This window comes from Protobothrops mucrosquamatus, unplaced genomic scaffold (genome assembly GCF_001527695.2).
Source record: "Protobothrops mucrosquamatus isolate PMUCROS unplaced genomic scaffold, P.Mucros_1.0 scaffold1609, whole genome shotgun sequence".
Taxonomy (NCBI): domain Eukaryota; kingdom Metazoa; phylum Chordata; class Lepidosauria; order Squamata; family Viperidae; genus Protobothrops; species Protobothrops mucrosquamatus.
Window position 1 is genome coordinate 154,934 of NW_015387772.1, and position 22,305 is coordinate 177,238.

The following is a 22,305-nucleotide window of genomic DNA, read 5'->3' on the forward strand; positions in this document are numbered from 1 at the left end:
TTTGAAAGATTTGCTCACTTGCTTTAGCTTTTCCCTGAAGTGTTGGTACACTCTTGCAATATGGGCTACATAAAAACTGGAAAGACAGCTTGATTGTCCAAAAATAACTTCCTCATAATACACAGTAGGTAGGACATATTGTACCTTGACTACTTTGCACTCCACAATCATTGAGCTCCTCATACAGAGTGTTTTGCAGTGAAGGTCGGATAATTCTGCCTTGTATCTGATACTCTTCCAGTTGAGATTGAAGTTCATCTATGTGATCTTGAAGTTCCTGAAAACAAGATGCAATCTCATCACGATGAACCCAGCCAAACAATCAACTGGAACAGCAATATTTTTATGGCCTGGGAGGACTGAACAGCTGCAAATGTGCATATATTTGCATGCTAGGCAAGAACTGAACCCTGGCTTCTTTTGAAACAGAGCAATTTGGGGACTAAGCATCAGAGCCATCTCTTCAGCTGAGCTCAACATAAAATGAGCAGGTTTGGAAAAACTCATGGGTAAATTTCAGGTCAGGATGAAGAATCTTCTGTTCTTGGATAGCCAATGACTTCAGAGGTATTTATGTATTTCTTTATATCTCACCTTTTTACGAAAGGTAAAATCTAAGTATATATTAAAATACAACTGTGAAAGTGCGCGAGAGATCTTTTATGTATTGCTTAAATGATAAGAGGAGAGGCCAAATGCAACTCTTTTCAGAGGATAGTTTATAGGCTGGGAGCAACACAGAGGAAGGATTCTTATATGCTAGAAAAATGAGATTCTGATAGCAAAGGCAGGTTTCTAACAGGAGAGGAAGTTCCTTAGATAGTCCAGCTGTAAGACAGCTGGCTCCTCACAAGGAGACTGCAAGATATTAATTTCCATAAAATTTAGAGCAGTAAGAGATGAGGGAATTGTTATCTTGCTCAAACTGGGGATGGTGCCTTTGAAAGGACACTAAGTTTCCATACTTCTTTTTCTAATCACTTTTGGAAATTGCTTGTTAACTGTTTTTCAGTTATTAGGAATCTTTGGATCAACAGTTTTACAGCATTGGGTGAGTTTTCAACAACCCCCAGAGAAAGAAATTTTAAATTTTAGAAAAGTTCAAATAAACAGCAAAAAGATGATTAAAACTTTTTACAAGGTTACAAATGGACTAAAGATCCATATAAATTTGAAATAAGGTTTTTGAATTAATTATATAGAATCCTTCATGTGGGAAAATGCTTTTGTTTTGAATTTACAAAATCATATGTCTTCATAATTAAATGGGATATACAAAAACAAACTAAGAGAGTAACTTGGATAGCTTTCCTAGATTGGACTTACGAAAGAGGTTTGCTAAAGTTTTGAAGACTTTTGTGAGAAGGGACAAATTAAAAATGAAAAGAAACCAAGTTCTATGACATTATTTGACGGGTCTAAAGATTGAATCAAACTGTCTCTCTTGATTCTTGGTCCTTATCCATACAGTTTTCCCGGTAACAGTATGGAAACAGTTCTTCAATGCCTTCTTTTAGGCTGTTTCTTCCATTTCTCTATATCCTAAAACCCTGGGCATTCATGGGAGGCAGCCATTAACATCCTAACTAGGTCTGACTCCTTAGTTTTTGAGGGCTCAAGCAAGGTTGGCTAGGTGTTGCCATTTGGGAAGTAGATCAGCTTCAAGGTGCTGATTATTATCTTTAAAGCGCACCATGGCATCGGACCTGGCTACCTCCGAGACCGCCTTCTGCCACAGATCACCTCTCACCGGCCGATACGCTCCCACAGAGAGGGTCTCCTCAGGGTGCCGTCAACCAGACAGTGCCGGTTGGCGACCCCCAGGGGGAGAGCCTTCTCTGTTGGAGCTCCCACCCTCTGGAACGAGCTGCCCCCAGNGCTGGAGTCTCTAGGCATAGGCCTTGGAAAAACCTTAATTTTATTCTTACCCTGCACTGCTGTTCGTATTTCTTCTTCATCTGACTCAGCCGCTCCTCCTGAAGGAAGAACTCTGCACTGCCAGGATCTAGGTCTCCAAACTAGAACCAAAGGACACATGGTCATCTTTTCCCCACCTTTAGACAGCCTGTTTTCCTCACTGGTACAGCAGTTAGATGATGGTCCAGGGAATGAAGCTTTATTATTGGATTTGAAAGGAAATCTGGTGCACTGAATAAAAGGAGGACACCCAGCTAAGGAATACTGCTTTAGATAATATGTCAGAGATCAAATCTGGAGGTATGCCAGGCAAGTGCTGCTACCAGGCTATCTTACGCATATAGATATATGTAGTATTTAATTGGTTATGCATTTATATCAGGGGTAGTCAACCTTGGCTCTTTTATGACTCGTGGACTTCAACTCCCAGAATTCCTGAGCCAGCTGTGCTGGCTCAGGAATTCTGGGAGTTGAAGTCCACGAGTCATAAAAGAGCCAAGGTTGACTACCCCTGATTTATATGGCTGTCTCCAACTCAAACTCGTGATTCTGGGTGGCATATTAAAGACAACCCCAATAAATAATACATATAGTCCTCACTTAACAGCATTAAGTAAGTAAGTAATTGGGACTAGAATTTCCATTGCTAAGTGACACAATCATAAAGCACGATGTCACGTGACTGCACCACTTGGTGACAGCAGTTGTGGTACTTCCATTTGCCATCATTCAATGAATCCCACAACATTGTTAACCGTGATGGTCACCTTTTGCAACCTCCTGCTGGCTTCCCCATTGACTCGGCTTGTCAGAAGCCAGCACTGAAGGTTGCAAATGATCACATGACTATGGAATGCTGCAACATCATAACTGCAAGCTGGTTGCCAAGCACCCGGATTGCAGTCATGTGACCATAGGGATACTGCAACCGTCATAGGTATGAGGATGGTTATAAGTACCACTGCTTCAGCACTGGTAAGTTCAAATGGTTGCTGAATGAGTGGTCATTAAGCTAGGACTACCTCTTACATTATCCTTTAAATCATATTAAGCAATAAAATGGCAAACAAAACTGAAAACATCTACAACTCACCCATTGTACCCCACAGTATGATGTATTTATAGGCTGCAGTATGATAATGTTTACATGGTGATTTGTGGATTCAAAATACTACCCTCCACCTGATTACAAACAATACATGATGAAGCTCCTGAAAATCAAAACTTGAAGAACACCAGAAAAAGTGCCTCTCTAGGATGACCACTCCATAATTAGGGTGATGGTAGTAATACAGTCCTTATTCCTGCAATCACTTGCTAAAGGGGTTGAACTAGTTATTTGAAATGATTGAACTGCAAAATATAGTTCCAAACATCTTTGCAGAATTTTGGATGGCTGAGTGGACTTTTATTGTATCAGTCTTACTAACTTTCAAAATCTCTGCATCATTTCCTTTGGCTTTGTTTGTGCCAGATTAATCTGGACCCAAAGTCCTTATTAACATCTTCATAAAGTCAAATGACATTTGTAATATATTCTGGGATTTTGCTGAATTAATCACCAACAGCATCTTACCTTGTCTACTAAGACATTTTCCCAATTATTCTGCAGTTTGCTCATCATGCTTTCATACTTCACCAATTTCTCTCCAGTTTCCAGGAGCTCATGCTCTAAGCGACTATTTTCCTAAAAAGAAATTGAGAGGGTCTCAAAAATATCTAGTTTGGTTCCCAAACAATACATAAAGTGACTGTGTTTTTCCTAGTTTCAGTTTTCTTCACCCTGATATTATTAACAAAGTCTGGATTTTTCATGCAGCCTTACTGAAAATGCTGGTAATTATAGTTCTAACAAATAAAAAGGGCACTAGGTTGAGTGACATTAGATCAAAGAAGGCAATATTTAAAAGGCTGCTATTCAGATCCAGAGGAGACTATTTTAAAAATCTAAGGGAATGTACTGTATGTCTTCATTTCTTGCTTGGTCTCTGGAGGATCATTATAATATTTAAAGGAGAAACCCCTTGCCTTGTTCTAAAACCTAATTAACTGCCTTAAAATTAACTTTCAGTTTATGCATTCAAATGAATCTACACGTGCCGCATGGAATATCATGTTAGAAGAAGGTCTTCATCTTTCCGATCCCACTTCCTTTCCTTCAACCCCCAGAAGAATTATTTTTTGCATAATTTAAAAAGCTTACATCAAGCTTTTTAATAAAATACATCAGTCCAAATGTCAGTCCATTGATTTGCACATTACAAATTATGTGCATGTAATAAAAGCCGTCCACACGGGGAGACACGCATTCATATACACTGGTATCTTTTTTAAGGAATTGGGTTGCTTCTTTTAAGCCCTGAGATGCATGTACAGCCTCTAAATAAATGCATCTATCAAATAAATATAAGTGTGAAAAAGTTATTTAATACACATGAAGTAATAAGAATTGTATTTAGATTGTTTTAATTTTAATTTTTGTCATGGTCTTTAGCCAGACCATGTTTACATGGGAATGCCATAAAGCTCCCTACAAGCATTCAAAAGCCAAACATGGTCTGTGGTATGAAATAAGTTGTGCCCTCCTGCTTTAAGGTAGCTGTTACCTTCAAGGTCAGAGCAAGGCGGTCCTGGAGATAATTCTCTTCGGTTTTCATCTTCTCTACCTCCTGCTCCAGTTCTGCTTGTTGCTTGGTGGCCTGCTGCTGTATCCGCTCACAATCTTTCTGAAACTCTGTTTTGAGAGCTGCAACACGATCTTTGTACTCCTCATCCAGCTTGCTATACACACAGATTAAGAAAAACCAGGGGTTGAGTATTGGAAATCAGTGGGTGGCAGCAACCTAACAAAATCTCATAGATTCAGTGGTATTTATCAGTAAAATGGTCATTCCCATCGGGATCTTCTTGATAATGTAAATCAGTGTTTCTCAGCCTTGACAATTTTAAGGCATATGGACTTCAACTCCCAGAATTTCACAGCCAGCATTGCTGGCTGTGGAATTCTGGGAGTTGAAGTCCACATGCCTTAAAATTGTCAAGGTTGAGAAACACTGATGTAAATGGTCTCATAAAATAATCCCAAGACATCCTCACTTGTAAGGGTTTAAAAGCAAAGTTCTCATTCCCAAGAGAAATGATACATCTGAATTTCTAAATGTTTGAAATTACTACAGAATCCTGGATCACACCAAGACAGCATGTGGAAATTTGGATGAATTGAGAATTTTATACAGGTACTCCTCGACTTATGACCACAATTGAGCCTAAAATTTCTCTTGCTAAGTGAGACATTTGTTAAGTGAATTTTACCCAATTTTACGACCTTTCTTGCCACATTTGTTAACTGAATCACTGCAGGTCTTAAGTGAGTAACATGGTTGTTATGTGAATCCGGCGTCCCCAGAAGGTTGTCAGAAGGTTGCAAAAGGAAATCACACAACCCCGGGACACCATCATAAATATGAATCAGTTGTCAAGCGTCTGAATTTTTGATCATATGACCAAGGGGATTCTGGAAAGGTCATAAGTATGAAAAGTTGCAAGTCACTTTTTTCAGTGCCGTTGTAACTTCAAACGGTCACTAAATGAACTGTTGTAAGTTGAGGACTACCTGTAGTCTGTAATTGACTTCAGGATGGATATTCTTGACCAAATGTTTTGCAAAGATCTGTATCATCACAAAAACAGTAAGCTAGATCCTATTCACACTTATCAGCACAGTCATCAGCACAAGAATATCTGAGCTGTATCCAACACAGGTGGTTTTGAGAATGAAAAACAGCTTAGCAATTGTGAGCCAGGTCAGATTCTTAATAATTCCTCTTTCATGGATCCAGATTGTCATATTTCTCAGTTTCTGCCCACTTCTTTGCAGCAGTGTTTCTCTTGAGATTTGCCTAGTCCCAATTCAGTTGGGATTTTGGAAAGCCATTAAAACGTGATGCTTTTAGAAGGCTAGTAAACTGTAAGGTTGATCTTTTTAGTATCTGTTTTAATTGGATGTTTTTATTGTTCTTCAGTTGTAAGATGGTTATGTATTGCCATTTATTATAATCATTTATTGTTTTCATCTTTGTTATTGAATATGGGAGTGAAAGGAAGTCACTTGAAGGCTTCATACATATATTCTAAGATGTTTTTATATGAAAAATTACATCACTAATAATCAATTTAATTTTGATCCTTGGGGTATAGAAAATGGTAAAAATGGATTTGGGGGTTGTATGCAGCAAATGGTCTTCCTACCCTCCTTCGAGGGTGTTACAAATCTCCTCAAGATGCCTCATCCTGCAGTTCTTAGTCTATCCTCCCTACTGATATTCTGAAATTTGTCAAGAAACTAATTTGAGATATCTTCACAGACCTACTTCCCAGCCTGTCTCTAACACACATGGCTGACTTGAACCTATGGCTAGCCTTGTCAGTTGTTATTTCAAGAGACCTAGGTGCCACTTAAGTCACAGTGTTGCCATGAAGAGAGATTGTGAATCCTGAAGTAAAGGCAGCATACCTTAGATTGTATTCATTTTGGCGTTCAATGGCAGCATGATGATCATCCACTTCGGTGGCCATTAGGGATGCTCTTTTCTCCACTTTCTCCAAATCCAGAAGTAGTTTGTCCTTTTCCCTTAGAACTAGATCAGCGCGTTCTCTAAAAAAATAAGCCTCGGTTGTCAGATAATGCTTGCTGAGCTTCCCAGCAACACAGAGAATGTAACAGTTTGACTATTTCCAAGCATATCCGTGAATATGTCTACCTGGATGCACAAATATCTCATTGAAGTTTATAACTCACTATTAGGCAAATAGTGAAATATTTCAGGCTGTGATTTTATGCTAGAAAGCAAGCTCTACGGATTGACAGGAGTCAAAGTAGGGTGGCAGTGACAGAGATGGGAGAAATGACAGAGTATGCATGAGTCTACATATCCCTATTTGCTGGGGTAACAGAATGGCTCAGAAATGGCTAAGCAACAAATTAAGAAGATCTTGGTTCTGCTACAAATGGGTTTACTATTTAAAAGAGCTCCCTTCCCCTGCCAAAAACTCTCTCTGATCCTGAACGAAATGCTGCAGCCAGCGGGCTAGCCCAGGTCAGAGCTTTTATAAGGATGAGAAACTGCTACCTGAGCCGATATATATCTATGAGTGTCAAGAAAGTGGAAAACATGAAGCTCCGGGGCTATAGTCTGCTAATTCTCTCTTGTCCCAATCATTTAAGGCAATGAAGCACAATTCTGGATTTCACTGATGTGGTCAGCCTTGGTTTATGCAGAGTTTCCTACGCCTTTCATCAGTTGCTTTGTTGCAATGCCAAACAAATCAAGGTTGCGTAGTGCTTCAGTGCAGTATTGCAGGCAAACTCTGCCCACAGCCTGGAGTTAGATCCTGATGGTGTTCATAGTTGACTCAGCCTTCCATCTTTCCAAGGTCAGAAAAATGAGGACCCAGATCATTGGGGGCAATATGCAAATAATGCATCTTCATTGTAAAGCTCCCAGAGAGTGCTGTAAAGCGCTAGGAGGGAATATATAAGCCTAAATGCTATTGCGATGCCTTGAATCAAAGCAGAAAGATTCCCTCCAGCTAAAGACTTCATCCAGCTGGATATGGGCCTCTGTGCTTAGCATTTAGACGAAAGCAGCAAGGCAACTCTGATCTAGCACTAGAAGAATGCTTTGAAGCTTGGTCAAAGTGAAGTCCTCCTTGGGGAATCCCCACCACCCTACATTTCAGGTTTTTGTTAAAGCTGATTTACTATCTCCATCTCATCATATACATATTTATGTTAGATACTCACATCAAATGCCGAATCTCCATTTTGAAAGCAGCCAGTGCTGCTTGGTATATCCCATTCTTGGCTATGAGAAGCTCATTTTCCAGGGCAAAAGTCAGTTCAGCCAGGTTAATTTTTCCATCCAAACTGAAATCTAAGGCCTGCAAGAAAGTTCAGATGGACAAACATGTCAGTTTTGATAGAAGAGAATTTTTGTAGCTCAGGGTTGAACTGTGGGATCCTTGGTGCTCTCTGAGCTTGGTGGTTTTCTTGCAGACATTTCATTATCATACAGTCTGATGATGTTACCTAGTTTAATAAGGAAACATCTGCAAGGAAACCACCAAGCTTAGAGAGCGCCAAGGATCCCACACGTCAGTTTTGATTTTTCTCATTTCCTTCTACCTGAGTATGAGATTTGGCTCAACTTTCTCCCCCCATCTATCCCTGGAGAAGAATCAGATGATAAAAAGTTATTTCCTTTCTTTCTAATTCTCCTTTGCACGCAGCCCCCCCCAAAGCAAAATAAAACCCCCATATGCCAGAGAAAAAGTGTTTCAGCCTATTATGCCTTTAAAAATGACTTCACTTTCCTTTTGTCTCTTCTGTTTTATACGAAGACAAGATGATAGTAAAGGATAAGCTGCAGGATGCCATTATTCTTACAAGAGTTGTTGATTTCTGATGTGGAATATATTTAGGAAGATATGAGTGGAACTATAGACTACAAATAATAAGATGGGTCTTGCTCAGGACCTCAGTGGAACCTACATATCTCAGCAGTTCCAATAGAACGATTCTTTGCATGACAAAATTTGATAAAATTTTGGGGTGGATACCAAATGGATAGATCTTATGAAAAATGGTAATTTGATTTCATGGACATCAAATGCAGACCAGATGTTCCCTTTGCACCAACCAGCAGAGTTCAGCAGCCAAATATATACTTAAGTGGATTCTAGGCACAGCTTCCATCTGTGACGTTGTGCCATCACAGTACTATAGGAATATAATGGTTGCTCTTGAAAATGGTACATTTACCTCTGACTGGAGATGGACAATTGAGGAAGATCCATATTTTCTGCTTGCCCCATTGCAGAAATACCACTCACTGCTTTACTCTTGGACAAAGGCACCACTCCCCATCACATGCATTTTGAATCTACTTTAAAAGTACTATGTAAGCCATCTTAAACCCTTCCAAGCAGATGGTCTTTAGCGCTTCATTCCAATATAATAATAACTCTGATTTTCTATAGTACTTGGCACACCCCCTCCACTCCAGCAGCTGATTGCTGCCCTATTCTGCCATTTTGCCCTGGCTCCAATCCTCTCTGCTGGTCAGGAGTTGCCTTTTAAAAATTATTTTGCAGTTGATCCAGTGATGGTTCATTAAGTTCTCCTGTTGTTTCCCACCTTCTAAACAAATGTTTTTCAAACTTGGCAACTTTAAGATGTGTGGACCTCCACTCCAGACTTCTGGGTATTGAAGTCCACACATTTTAAAGTTATCAGGTTTGAAAAACATTGCTCTAGAACAGGGGTGTTAAACTTCCAGCCTGCGGGTTGGATGCGTCATGCCAAAACTGTGCCCACCCCAGCTCCGGCAATGGGGAAAAAGTCACGATATGTCGCGACACGTCACATGACGTTGCGAGTTTGACACCCCTGCTCTAGAAAGTCATTGCTCCATGCTAACCTTACTTCTCTTAAGTTGCTGCCCAGGTCAAAACCTTTTATTTTTGTTTTCCCACCCCTATTCAGAGTATTTGTCTTTTTTCTTAAATCTAAATGCACATGTTGGAATAAAGCTATAATGTTTAAAAAATGTTGGTTTTGCTTCTATGATGCTGAATCGTCGGTTCTTCCTTGCCATAAAACTTATTTGGGCCTATAGTTGCATGTAGGAATGAAAAGACAATCTGTTCCCTTTGCTTTGATCACTGAAGTCTCAGAGAACTGATGGTACAATATGGGGAAAAAAAGAAAACAGAAGAACCTTTGTTTATGCCAAGGGCAAGGAAAGCCATCCATGTACAAACATCTGTGAAAGCTGTCTCCTACAAAAGCAAAGGCATGGAGACTAATGGGGGAGGAATAATCTCTAAACAGTGCTTCTCAACCTCAGCCACTTTAAGATGTGTGGACTAACTCCCAGAATCCCCTAGACAGCATGCTGGCTGAAGAATTCTGGACTTGAAGTCCACACATCTTAGTAGCTGAGGTTGAGGAACACTGCTCTAAAAAGAAAAAGCAGGCACAGGGGCTAGCCAATGAGGATTGCCTTCCTTGCACAGGTGGGAGGAACAAGAAGCAAGAGAAAAACCAGTCAAATCCTATGGTGCTCATAGCCCTGACTGAATATCAATCCAACTGCATGCTGGGCCGAAATGTTTAAAAGAGGTTCAGAAACAGCTGGGAGTTGCATAGGAAATGAGCAACTTAAGACTGCAATAGGGAATTCCCCTTGCTCACAAAGGCCTGAATAATCCACATTTTAACTGCACCACATCAGAAGCCCTGGGGGGTGTAATTGTTGGGGAAGATGAAAGCTTTCTGACAAAGCGCTCTAAGCACCACCCCCAGTTTGAAATGTGTGGCATCCCATTTAAATCCTTTGTGGATTCTGAACATTACTTTCAATCTGCGGTTCAGATATATTTCTAAAACTGCATTAGTAACTGGGTAACTATGGAATACATTACATTCAGGATCTCCTGACTATTCTCTATGCCTTGTTCTTGCCAAGCATCAAGAATTTGTTCCACTGCAGCGTAGCCCATCCCATCATCCAGGCTGGAAAAGACACGGAAGCTGATTGTACTTGTCATTGCTGAGGGAGGGGTGGTTCGTCTCCCACTTTCATCAAAGGCCTGGGTGGGGAGGGGGAGAAAAAGAGAGAGAGAAAATTTGCTGAACTTTTCTTCTTGATGGGTTTGATTTCCAGAAGAAGTCAAGTGTTTTCATTTGAGCATCCCCACCCTCTTTAGCCTGTAAATTGTGCCCTCTGGGGGAAAAAAACAATCATGTCAGGACATTAATTTAGAACCTTTCTTCTTGATGGGCTTGATTTCTAGAAAAAGGCAAGTTTTTTCATATGAGCATCCCCACCCTCCATATTTGTAATGGTATAGCCCACGGGTAGGCAACCTTGGCTCTTTTATGACTCGTGGACTTCAACTCCCAGAATTCCTGAGCCAGCATAAAAGAGCCAAGGTTGCCTACCCCTGGACTATAGCCCAAAGGCCTCACCTCTCAGTAAGACTTAAGCTATAGATATGATTTGGTCTCTCAGAATAAATCCAAATGAGCAATCCCTGAACATATCTAGATTTTCCGTCTCTTGAGGCTTTCTACCGTCATGGACAGTTTAATTGGTTTTCCTGTACATTGCAGACAGCTGGACTAGATCAGTGTTTTTCAAACTCAGCAACTATAAGACATGTGGACTTCAACTCCCAGAAATCTACAGCCAGCAGTTGAAGTCCACACATTTAAAAGTTGCCAAATTTGAAAAATAGTGAACTAGATGATCCTTGTGGCTCTTTACAACTCTATAATTCTATGATTCTATGATATTTGTGTGCAGCAAGGCCTCGGGATAATATTTAAGATTGAGCTACTTTGCTTTATAAAGGCCAAACAGAAGTTTCAATTTTCATTTTCCAGATGAGCTTTACAATTTTGTTGATGAAGATGGCATATAGAGATTAGGCCAACTGCAGTCCATTAAACAGAGCATCCATAAATATCCAATAAACTCCCGGGACAAATAAAAAAGAAAAATTGGGGATAGGAAAGCTCAGTCAAGAGAAAAAAACATGGTGCCAAAAAGCAACGAGATAATACAAGTATCTGATAAGGATATTTTCCTCACTGTCTTTAACAGTTGTGCTAAAAGTGCTATTTTTGAAACAAAACTCAAGAAAACGTGACATAGATTGAATTAAATGTGGTTGGAAATCAGAGCAGAATATTTTAGTGACATGCATGGAGAAAGCACACTGAGAGCACCTACCTGCATAGAAAGATGCCGTTTCAATTGTCTGTATGGAGTGGAGGCAGAAGGTGGGAGAGGCTTCCCAATTTTAAAGAGCCCATAGAAAAAGTCTTCTATGCTCATTGTGCCATTGTTGTGGTCAAGGTTGCGAAATACTTCCTCCAGGATCTGAGGGGAAGCAAATGTTTCAAATTAGTGAAAATGTGCAGGGCCTCATAGGGGAAAACATCCTAGTGTAATTCAGAAAATTCAGAGTGACTGAAATTCACTGATGCAGTCTGAAACCACATTTTCCAGACTTACAAAGGGAGTATGGCTTAATAAGAAGTTGACAGATTCAGGTCTATAGAGCCTGCGTCTTGAGCACACTCTTGTACTGCAGTGAGTCTTGGTACGGCAGGAGAGAAAGCTGAACACCTTTCATGTGCGCTGTCTCCGACGTATTCTCGGCATCACCTGGCATGACAAAGTCCCAAATAGCGCAGTCCTGGAATGTGCTGGAATCTCTAGTATGTATACACTATGACATCTATGCTGGCTTGGGCATGTCATGAGAATGGCTGACGGTCGGATTCCGAAAGATCTCCTGTATGGAGAACTAGTGCAGGGAAAGCGCCCCAGAGGGAGACCTGAGCTGCAATATAAGTATATCTGCAAGAGAGACCTAAAGGCCTTGGGAATGGACATTAACAGCTGGGAATTCTTGACTTCTGATCGTTCAGCCTGGAGGCTAAAGACGCAGCAGGGCCTTCTCCAATTCGAAGAGACACTTGTGCGGCAGGCTGAGGCAAAGAGGCAATCCCGAAACCAGCGAAATCTGGGGGCTGGACAGGGGACAGATTGTATCTGCCCTCAGTGTGGAAGGGACTGCCATTCTTGAATTGGCCTTTTTAGCCACACCAGATGTTGCCTTAGGACTTCTTTCCAGAGCACAATACCGTAGTCTCTCAAGAATGAAGGATGCCAACTTTAACTTAAGTCTGAAACCCAGGGAAAAAAAAGACTAGGAAACAGCAGGTGGCAGCATCTGACTAACCTCATCTGGGCTTAGGAAAGGTCGATCTTGGTTAATGGTTACTATAGATGGACAATTCTCTGAGAACCCTGGGGCTGTAGGGTAGACTGGGGAGCCCCAAAGCATCCCAGAAGGCAACGACAAACCCATACTGTTGCCAAGGAAACAGTACACATGCATCCATGAAGTAATTGGGAATTAAGTTGAACCCCAAAGTCTTTTTCTGTTTTTAGAGGTTACTGAACTCAGTCTTAAACTTCTTCTAAATGCTGAACATCTAACTGAGAATAGAGTTAATGTTACACAGGTAGACCTGGATCATGCATTATTTAAGGAATGGCTCTGTATCTCTGTTTTCATGAGGACTCAATTTTAATAAAAGTTTCCACAAATGCATAGGACAACCATACATTAGTCTCTGCAGCTTTTTCTCTGTTTTGTGGAAACCTTCCTACTCTAAAGAAGGACTAGCTTAAAAAAAAAAAACCTCATGCCAAAGTAATATAAAGATGGGATTTTTAGAATTCCTGTAGTTTTAGAAAAGTAGATCACATAAAGGAAAAGAAGCATAGTGAAAAACCTCTTAGATCAGATCAAAATGCACCTGTAGCCTTGTAAAATTATGAAATAGACAGGAGAGATACTGTTTGTCTTTGTTTTACTTCCAGGGGTAACAAAATCATGATGTTAACATTATTTTGTCAACTGAAGGATGCAGGGCATGGGGTGGGGAGATTTTGATGTTCCTGAAGAGTTGTGGGGGGAAATGGTCATTTCATTATTCCCTACGGGGACTTTGTATTGAGCCTATTGGAGGCTTAATAGACTTGTTTTATTTCATGTTCTGCAAAAATTAGTGGAAACCATGCCATTGGTGATTTGTTACTAAATTTCAGCAAAGTGTTGGAGAGCTATAAAAACTTGATTGAGGGCTGCCTTCAGTCTATAAGCCTCAGAATATTTCCCTCAAGCCATGAGAATATATTTATGTTCAAATTTGCAAAGTTAAGGAAATAAGAATAGTATTTCCCAGCCATTATATTGACCTAGGGCTTAACTCTCAGGTACCTGAGTATCAATATTCTGCAAACCAAACTGCTCACAAATGGAGACAAGCTTCTTTCTGTTCAAGTGACCATCTCGGGAGATTCCAAGATTCTTGCAAACCTCATGTAACTTCTCCTCTATCCAATCCTGAGAGGGGAAGATATTTGGAGATGTATTCAAGTCATCAGGATTCCAGAACCTCAACTGGCCTAAAAAGAAAGCAACAAAACTTGATTTGGGAGAGAAAAAAACTAGACAATTGGAAAAGCAAACAGAGGAAAAACCACAAATAAAGCTAGTGAATCTTTCAAAAAGTGTAAATTCTTATCAATGTTCTCCCTGATGAAATATAATTATATTAATATAAAGCCTATTGCTATTCCTTACTGCTTATTTTAAATAATTTACAGATCCTATATTGTTTATTATAGAGAGTCAATACTATAATGTCTAATGGACTCCTTGAACAATTAAAATAAATTAAGATCTGGATTAAAGAAAACATTTTTGATGTTTATCATAAAGCTCACGTCCTTCTAACTGTGGCATAAATAGCTCTTTCGTGCAAAGTTTTTTCATATGATGTTGCCTTAATTTCATTTCTAATTCAGGTTGAGATAGTTTAAAACTGCTTGTTGCTGAAAATTGTTTCGGTTTTCCTCTTCTACTCTTCTTCTTCCAATACTGCTTGTTGCAGACCTAATCTAGTTCCTATGGGCCACCCAAATAACATGCAGAACAGAATTATATGCCTCTTCTAGTCTGGCTTCTGCTCAATATGGATACTTTGAAGACAGACTGTATCTGTGATGAAATATAGTGAGGAGGTGGATTTCCAGGACGGAGGGGGTGCATTCCAGAGGAATAAGAGGCAACTTAGTCTGCATGTTTTGTGTGTGAGAGAGAGGGTGAAGACAGCCCCTCCCTAATAGTTCACAGTATATTGTAGATACAGATATGATATTGGAGTGCTCTGTCTACCAGATTTTGTCTATAGATATGAAGCAATAAAGGACTCAGCTTGAAAGAATTTTCATGTGTCATTCTTGGTTTTGGGCCTGACAGTATCTTTAATATGTTGTTCAAAAGCACTTGACAATGTCTGAACCAAGAAAATTACTTTCTTATTGCATCTGTACTTTGTTGCAATGAATTGTACACACTCTAAAATTATAAGTACAAGGAAAGGCAGAATTGTAATGTATTAAATAAGTGGGATTGTAACAGCAATTTTGAAACTCTGAAATGAAACAATTTTTAAATGTAGAAAATAAATAAAAAATTTCCCTCTTCTCCCTGCTCCCAAATCCTTCTCTCAGTCCATTTTCTATTCCATTTATTTCAGAAGAAACTGGCACCATCTTCTCTTACCTTCAGCTTCATATTCTTCACTGTCTTGTGATTGCCAATTCTGAGAAAGAAAGAAAGAGTTTATTTTAATACAGTAAATGTGTACACCCAAAATAGGAATAAAGCAGTCACATTAATCTCTTGGGTCACTAGTGCCAATCTGGTGACCCTTTAAAAACCCTATCTTTCATCCCTGAAGTTTTCATGAAGGCTCTTGACACAGAGCCTTTCTGGTTCTCACCCAAAAGATTACATCTTCTTTTAAGATCATCTGCAAAGTAGACTTTAAGTTACTTCCCCTCTCGCCATTCCCAAGCTGCTGTTATTTAAGTGATAAAAATACTTGAAATAGAAAGAGCTGGAGAAGGGCCTGTTTAAAAAATAATCTGCCAGATAGGGGGAACACGATTAATACATGTGGATGCTAGACTTCTGGTTTTGTGCCCGCAGCACATTGCCGCGCAAGAGTGGACCTCCGCTCCCTATGGCTAGTTTCTTCCTGCTTGGAAGTTGCCCCGGAGAGGTGACCGTGAAGGAGGGCCGTTGTGTTCTTAGATTTTCAAGAACAGCTATTACATTATGCCACAATAAATGCCCTTCTTCCTTGCCCCTCCCCAATCAAAGCCCTGGGAATGCAAATATACAAACAGTAGAACCAATGTAGCCTGGCCAGGATTATACAATCTATTCAGAACCTGAGCATGAGCAGTAAAAGGATATTCCCCCAAAGGATATAGAACAATCAAAAAGGATTATTACAGAGTCCTGGATTATACAACTTCACACGGCATGGATGGATTTAAAATACAGGGTAAATTTAATTTAGCAGATCTTAGCAGAACAGACTCTACATTTGACAGGCTCAATTCTGGCGAGAATTTACATCATTTGCTTAATACATCACATGCATATGACACAAATTGTGTAATTTGTGCTGCTTTATGTCTTTTCTGTAGATTACATAATGATGGCATTGTGCCAGTAATGAACGAATGATGTAATATGCAAGTATTTCATATGTAATGTAAGTGCCTGACTAACAGACAGTCTTTCTCTCCAATTAGCTTATTAAAATGTTTCACAGTCCCATGGGAAAAAATACATCTTCCTATGGATAGGCAAACATTACATCTCTTCCCTTGACAAAAGCATGCAAGAGAAGAAAGTCATAGCACAACAAAAACAGAGGAAAGAGCAGAAAGAAAGATTACATATATGTGTGTGCTGATCTACAGCATAGAAATATACCAATGCTGTTCACAGATGTTTAGGGAACACCCCCCCCCTTGTTTCCTGCACACACAAAAAAGATCAGACAGCTACAAGTTGGATAATAGAAAATATCCATAGATATCAGACAACCAGGTGTTCCTGTCACCACCTAGAAAACAAGCCATCTAAGGACAGGGTTGAATACCAAGACAAGGTCTCTGCATTATCAGGACCCTGAGTCCTTCTCCTTCATGAGATCCATCAAAAAAGCATTAAGTGGCAAATGTGATATGGTTGGTTTTTTTTTACATGTCTATCCCCATTCATATATATAGCAGAAAAGAGGTCCATTTCTACATTAAAAAGGCAGGGGGAGAAAGGGATGAAACCAATGCACATTGTCATTCTGTGATCCTTTGAAAAAAAGAACCGAAGCAGTTGGGCAGGTGAGGCTTCATCACCCTCAGCAGAAAATCCCTTTTACTCAGATTTTCCTGCAAGATTTAGACCCCCATCTCATTTTGCAAAGGGACAGGACTGAGAAGTAAACAAATCTATTTCTAGCTTTCAAATACACATGCTACTTCCAAACTGCAACAGGAAGAGAGAACTCTGTAACTAATCCCTACAAACCTAGAACTAGAACAAATGATTGCTTCAAGGATTTGGGAGTTTGTTTTTCTTCTGGCTCAACATCTGTCATTCCATATGGACAACATTGAGCTGTAAGAATCTGACAGCTCAGCTGATGTGACAAGTGATGGCAACGGTTGGTTTATTTTTAAAGTAGGCATCAGAAAATAGGCATTAAAGTAGTTGTAGCTGAAATATCTCCCAATGCGTCTAAGGACAGGGATGTCAAACTGCCGGCCCGCAGGCCGGTTGCACCATACGTAGGCTGCGCCCACCCCAGCTCCAGCAATGCAAAAATAGTCGCGATATGTCACGACACGTCACGTGATGTCGCAAGTTTGACACCTGTGGTCTAGGACATTTGCCTTTGCACCTGTTTATGAAGTAATTCATTGTTTATACCCACAGCTGCAAAAAAAAAGACCCATATATTCAACAGGATATTTAGGTTGCAGTGTTTTAAAGCAGCATCTAGGAAAAACAAAGCAAAAGAAACAAGAAACTGTACTAATGCCCTAAGGCAGACTCCCCAACCCCCAGTCTGTGGACTGGTACCAGTCTGGTGTCCATTAGGAACAGATCCATACAAGTGAGTGAAGCTTCATCTGCACATGTGCAGCTTGTGAAACCATGACATCCCCCCCCCCGGTCTGTGGACAAAGTTTTTCATGGAACTTGTCCCTGGTTCCCAAAAGGTTGGGGACTGCTGCCTAAGGCATTTTTATTCCTACTACACTACCAGAAGAATAGTGCAAACTGGATCAGGTCCTCTGCCTTTAAAAACCTCTGTATTGTAGTTTCTGCTACTCATTATCCAAAAGGCTGAGAAGGAATTGGGATTCCAATATTCCTAACTCTCCCTGTTCCCAGGTTTATATGGATGAGAGAATTGTTGCAAGATTTATGTCTACAGTGGATGGAGAAATAAGGGAACTGAATTCCATCCCGTCTGGATGGCATGAGATTAGAAAGACATACCTTAGATCACTGTTTCTCAACTCTAGCAATCTTAAGGGCACGCTGGGTGGGGAATTTTGGGACTTGAAGTCTATACATTTTAAAGCTGCCAAGGTTGAGAAACACTGCCTTATATTATGTCATTACCTCTGACCATTTTGGATATTAACAGGCTAGTCTTCTCAGCAGTAATGTTTTGGGAATAGTCACAATAAAGTCTTTACACAAGTTTCAGACAGGATAATGTTTGCATTAAATTGTAAGATGGTTTAATCTTTGGCTTTATATATAGCTCCTCCTTCTATTCATTGATCTTTTTTTCTTTCTTCAATGCAAACAGAAATTATTTTATTAATTCTCTTTCTACTTTGACAAGCACTTTATTTTTCAAAATCAAAAATAGAATGTAAAATACTAAAAACATATATTCAAATTAATACTAAATAGATTCTGAAATCACTGAATAGTTTAAAACCTAGTGACAGAGACACAGTGTAAGAGTTGTTCTCAGACAAATAATTTGGAGACTATTAATATAAACCACCACCAACTGCAAACCACTCTTCCCTGGTTCATAGGAAGGCTGTAAGAAAGAGAATAAAAAAGTTCTACCCTAGAGTACATGGAGATATATTAGTTTTGAATTAAAAAATACTTCACTTGTTGAAATTCTTTTACCCCTATCTCTTTCATCTCAATAAATCTTGCTAAAGAGAACTTTGAGAAAACGCATGGAAAATAATCCATGTGAGCAACTAGAATAGAATAGAATAGAATAGAATAGAATAGAATAGAATAGAATAGAGCTGGAAGGGACCTTGGAGGTCTTCTAGTCCAGCCCCCTGTTCAAGCAGGGGAACCTATAACGTCTCAGACAGTTGAATGTCTAGTCTCTTCTTAAAAATTTCCAGTGATGCAGCAAAGAGCCTGATTATACCTTTTAGAAATACTCTACTGAAAGAACATGGAGAACAGATACAGTTCTCAAAGGAGTGCATTCATTGCCTGGGGCAATGCAAGAGCAGGTCCTTCCCTGCATGTCAAAAATATTTGTTACATTTTATATACCACTAAAATCAATTGACTCACCGTAGTTTTTAAACATATTTAATTTTAAACATAATTTAAAACCATAAATTAATATAGTAAAATCATATAAAAAATTGGTGCCTGTATGTCAGTGTTGATTCCTGGCAACAGTGTTGACCGCTGACAACAAGTCCCTGCAGTTCTCTTGGCAAGATTTTAGAAGCGGTTTGCCATCCTTCCTAGGGCTGAGAGGGTGTCACTGGCCCAAGGTCACCCAGCTGGTTTCTTGCCTAAGGAGCTCTCACAGTCTCTAGTTTTCTACCCTCGTGCATTAACTACTACAACAAATTAGCTCTTAAAATCATCACCTCCTATCACATCACATCACATCACAGGAAAATAAAGTAACATGATGATGTTAATTCACCCTGGGCAACATCAGCTGTCAAAGCCCCTGTGGAATAGGGCTCTGATGAGGAGATCTTTAAAATAAATTATTTTGTAGATCTTAACAACTGGATAGGTTTGTAATGGGAGATGCAAAGCCTCAAACAGGCCCAAAGGTGTTTAGATATCTGCAAATTGCAGAGCAGAACATTGCAAGAAGAAAAAAAAATGTGTGAAGTTCCAGAAAAAGTGTTAAGGATAATTGAAAAAGAAGAAGGATGGAAAAAGCAGTAGAAACGAACTGGGGGCTCTTTTGGACAATGATGCTCAGGCCATCTTCCTATGAAATGTATTTCATCGAAGAACACCCACCCTTCCTGTGATATTTTGAAAATTCATATCAACAGCAGGACAAGCCACACACCTGTCAACCTCAACTTAATTTTGATGACTAATCGGCACAAATGGCAAAGCTCTGGCAAGTCTGTTCTTTTACAAGCATCTCCACTTGGCCAGTTCAGTTTAAGGGCCCCCCATTGTATCTGGATGCTGCCACACCAGTCTCAGCTGGCAGATCTCCTTTGCACACACGCTTCCTCATTACCATACCCGATGCTCAACAAGAGCTTCATTGTGAAGGGAAGGCAAATGAGGTCAGAGGTCATTAAACCCAAAATGGCTGCCTCCAAAGGCAAGCCAACAGATTGTAGCTAAGACAAAAGGGGACACTCTCTATGGATTCTGTGGACCATAAACCTCCTCCTCCCCCAGCCATGCCAGGTACTTTCATACAGACAGCTATTGTTCTGCAGCTGGATGAGGGTCACGCACATTAGGGAGGGGGGCAGCCCTTGCCCATGCCAGATTCCAGGAATATATTAGTTCGATAGACCCAAGCCGTTGCTAGCCCAAAGAACAGATGGCTGAAAGTTTCACAATGACCAAACTCAAAACCTACAGAAGCATCTGTGGTTGAGAATTCCTTAATGCAATCTTTCCTCCCTTCTTTCAGAGTTCCCTCTTCCACCCGACCATCTGCTGCGGCATGCCAGCCTTTTCTTCTCTCCCAGAATGTATCATTAATTAAAATGATCAAATGCACAGATACCATGCTGTTATTTCGTGATGTCCAGGCACTTAGACTTTAGACTCTGAGACACAAGCCTAAAATCATGCCCAGTTGATATAAAATGTCCTTCGGGATGCATCAACGTCTCTTGGTTGCACTGCACTTTAGTGAAATATAACTCTTGCTGATTCCAAAAATTCCTCAGACATACGGGTATTTTGCATTTTGATACATTGAATGAGCCATTCTTGATACACACTGACCTTGAGTCACATCTTCCTTTCAGAGGGGTTGTTAATCCCTAGCTAAATGAAGCCATTATTTATGGCTGTCTCTAAAGAAAAAGCAAAAAGCAAAATTATCCCATTCCCCATCTCAGATCCTTAGCAAAAACAGGAGTTCTTTAAGGCCTTGTGGTCAAAAAAAGGTCAAAAAGCCTACGCTTAGCTCAGATTATTTATTTTGTAATGAACCTGTTATAGAGTTATATTCCAGATGCCCTAAGCAATCACAATAATGTGAAACGTGCGCAGCTTTTTACAATGATAAAAAGGCAAAGTGCCTTTAAGTGAAGCTCAGCTCCTATTGCATTTTTAAAAAATAGCCCTGGGCTTCTCTATTGATCTTCCACCCAAGTATTAACCAGGCTGATCTTGCTTAATTTCTAAATCTAGACAAAGATATCCAGCTGTCTTGTATGGCTATTTTACAATCATAAGACACCAATCTCCCACATTCAGCAAGATTAACAGTTTAACAGCTGCATTTGCCCAACATACTAGACGAAATTATCTTTAAATAAGATTAGTTTTTGGGGTAGTTTTGCATGTAATGCGTATTCAGCCCATTTGGTTAGCATATGAGCCTGTGAAAAGTATTGTGCCAACTCATACAATAGATCAATCCAACAAACAATTAAACATGTTGTGCAAATCCATTCAAATAGTCTAATTGATATGCCAAATCTTATAATTAGAGACTGTATATCTTAGGTTGCTGGAGCCTAGAGCAAACAAGCAGAGGCATGGTTTTGTGCACTGAATCATCTTGTGAGCTTTCCCGGTGACATCTGTCTGACCACTGTACTGCTGGGACAACTAACTAGACTTTGTGTTAATTCTAGAAGATCTTGATTATGTTTCAGCAGGTGACTGCTGAGATAGAGAGAAGAGAGAGAAGAAAGAGAGAAGAGAGAAGAGAGAGAGAGAGAGAGATCTGCAAACATATAGGAAAAAAACACCAAATGATAAGAACAGTTTGACAATGGACCCAATTATCCAGGAAGATGATGAGTGTGACCAAATGGAAACCAGGCATACATCTATTAAGAATGCTTTAATTTAGATTCCTGAGCAAAGGTTTTTCAATCCCCTAATGGCCCTTTCCAACTCCACGATGGATGGACAGAGATGTAAAAAGAACATTCCATCATTTATTTCATTCTCTTACTCTTCTATTTGCTAAATTTATTATTTGCTTGATGTGTATCCTATTTTCTTCCAGCAACTCAAAGCATATGTCCTCCAGTTTCTCTCCAGAACAACCCTTTCAGGTAGGTTGGCTGAGAAAGAGTGTCTAGTCCTAAATCATATAGTAACCTTCCATGACTATGAGGAGACCATGGATCTCCTCAAACCTAGTTCGGCATCTTCACTGGAATATCAGACTTACTCATGATTCAACTGCAGCAACTTAGTACTTGGGCTGAGAAGTTTGGCTCAACTCTGTCTTTCCTAAAGGTACATGAAGACTACACTCAGTGGTTGTAACTCTGGCCTTTGTCCAAAGATAATCTTTCCCATAACCATCAAATAAATCACTGCCTGTAGCTCCTGGTCCATGTGCAATTCCAGCAGTTCACTCTTGGCAGGTAATAAAATTCTCTCTGCATTAATAAGAGTTCTCTTATT

General features: G+C 39.9%; 1 protein-coding gene across 1 annotated transcript in view; it reads right to left on the bottom strand.

Moving 5' to 3' along the window:
- The window catches only part of NIN (ninein), an 88,732-nt gene that overhangs the window by 40,489 nt on the left and 25,938 nt on the right, over positions 1 to 22,305 (bottom strand). Inside the window, exons 4-13 of the mRNA XM_029285401.1 lie at positions 15,130 to 15,169; positions 13,780 to 13,967; positions 11,715 to 11,864; positions 10,402 to 10,569; positions 7,721 to 7,857; positions 6,431 to 6,571; positions 4,524 to 4,698; positions 3,494 to 3,604; positions 1,929 to 2,018; positions 145 to 277 (exon numbers count right to left, since the gene is read on the bottom strand). Of these exons, the coding sequence (XP_029141234.1) occupies positions 145 to 277; positions 1,929 to 2,018; positions 3,494 to 3,604; positions 4,524 to 4,698; positions 6,431 to 6,571; positions 7,721 to 7,857; positions 10,402 to 10,569; positions 11,715 to 11,864; positions 13,780 to 13,967; positions 15,130 to 15,169 (1,333 nt within the window). The remainder of the gene's footprint in view (positions 1 to 144; positions 278 to 1,928; positions 2,019 to 3,493; positions 3,605 to 4,523; positions 4,699 to 6,430; positions 6,572 to 7,720; positions 7,858 to 10,401; positions 10,570 to 11,714; positions 11,865 to 13,779; positions 13,968 to 15,129; positions 15,170 to 22,305) is intronic.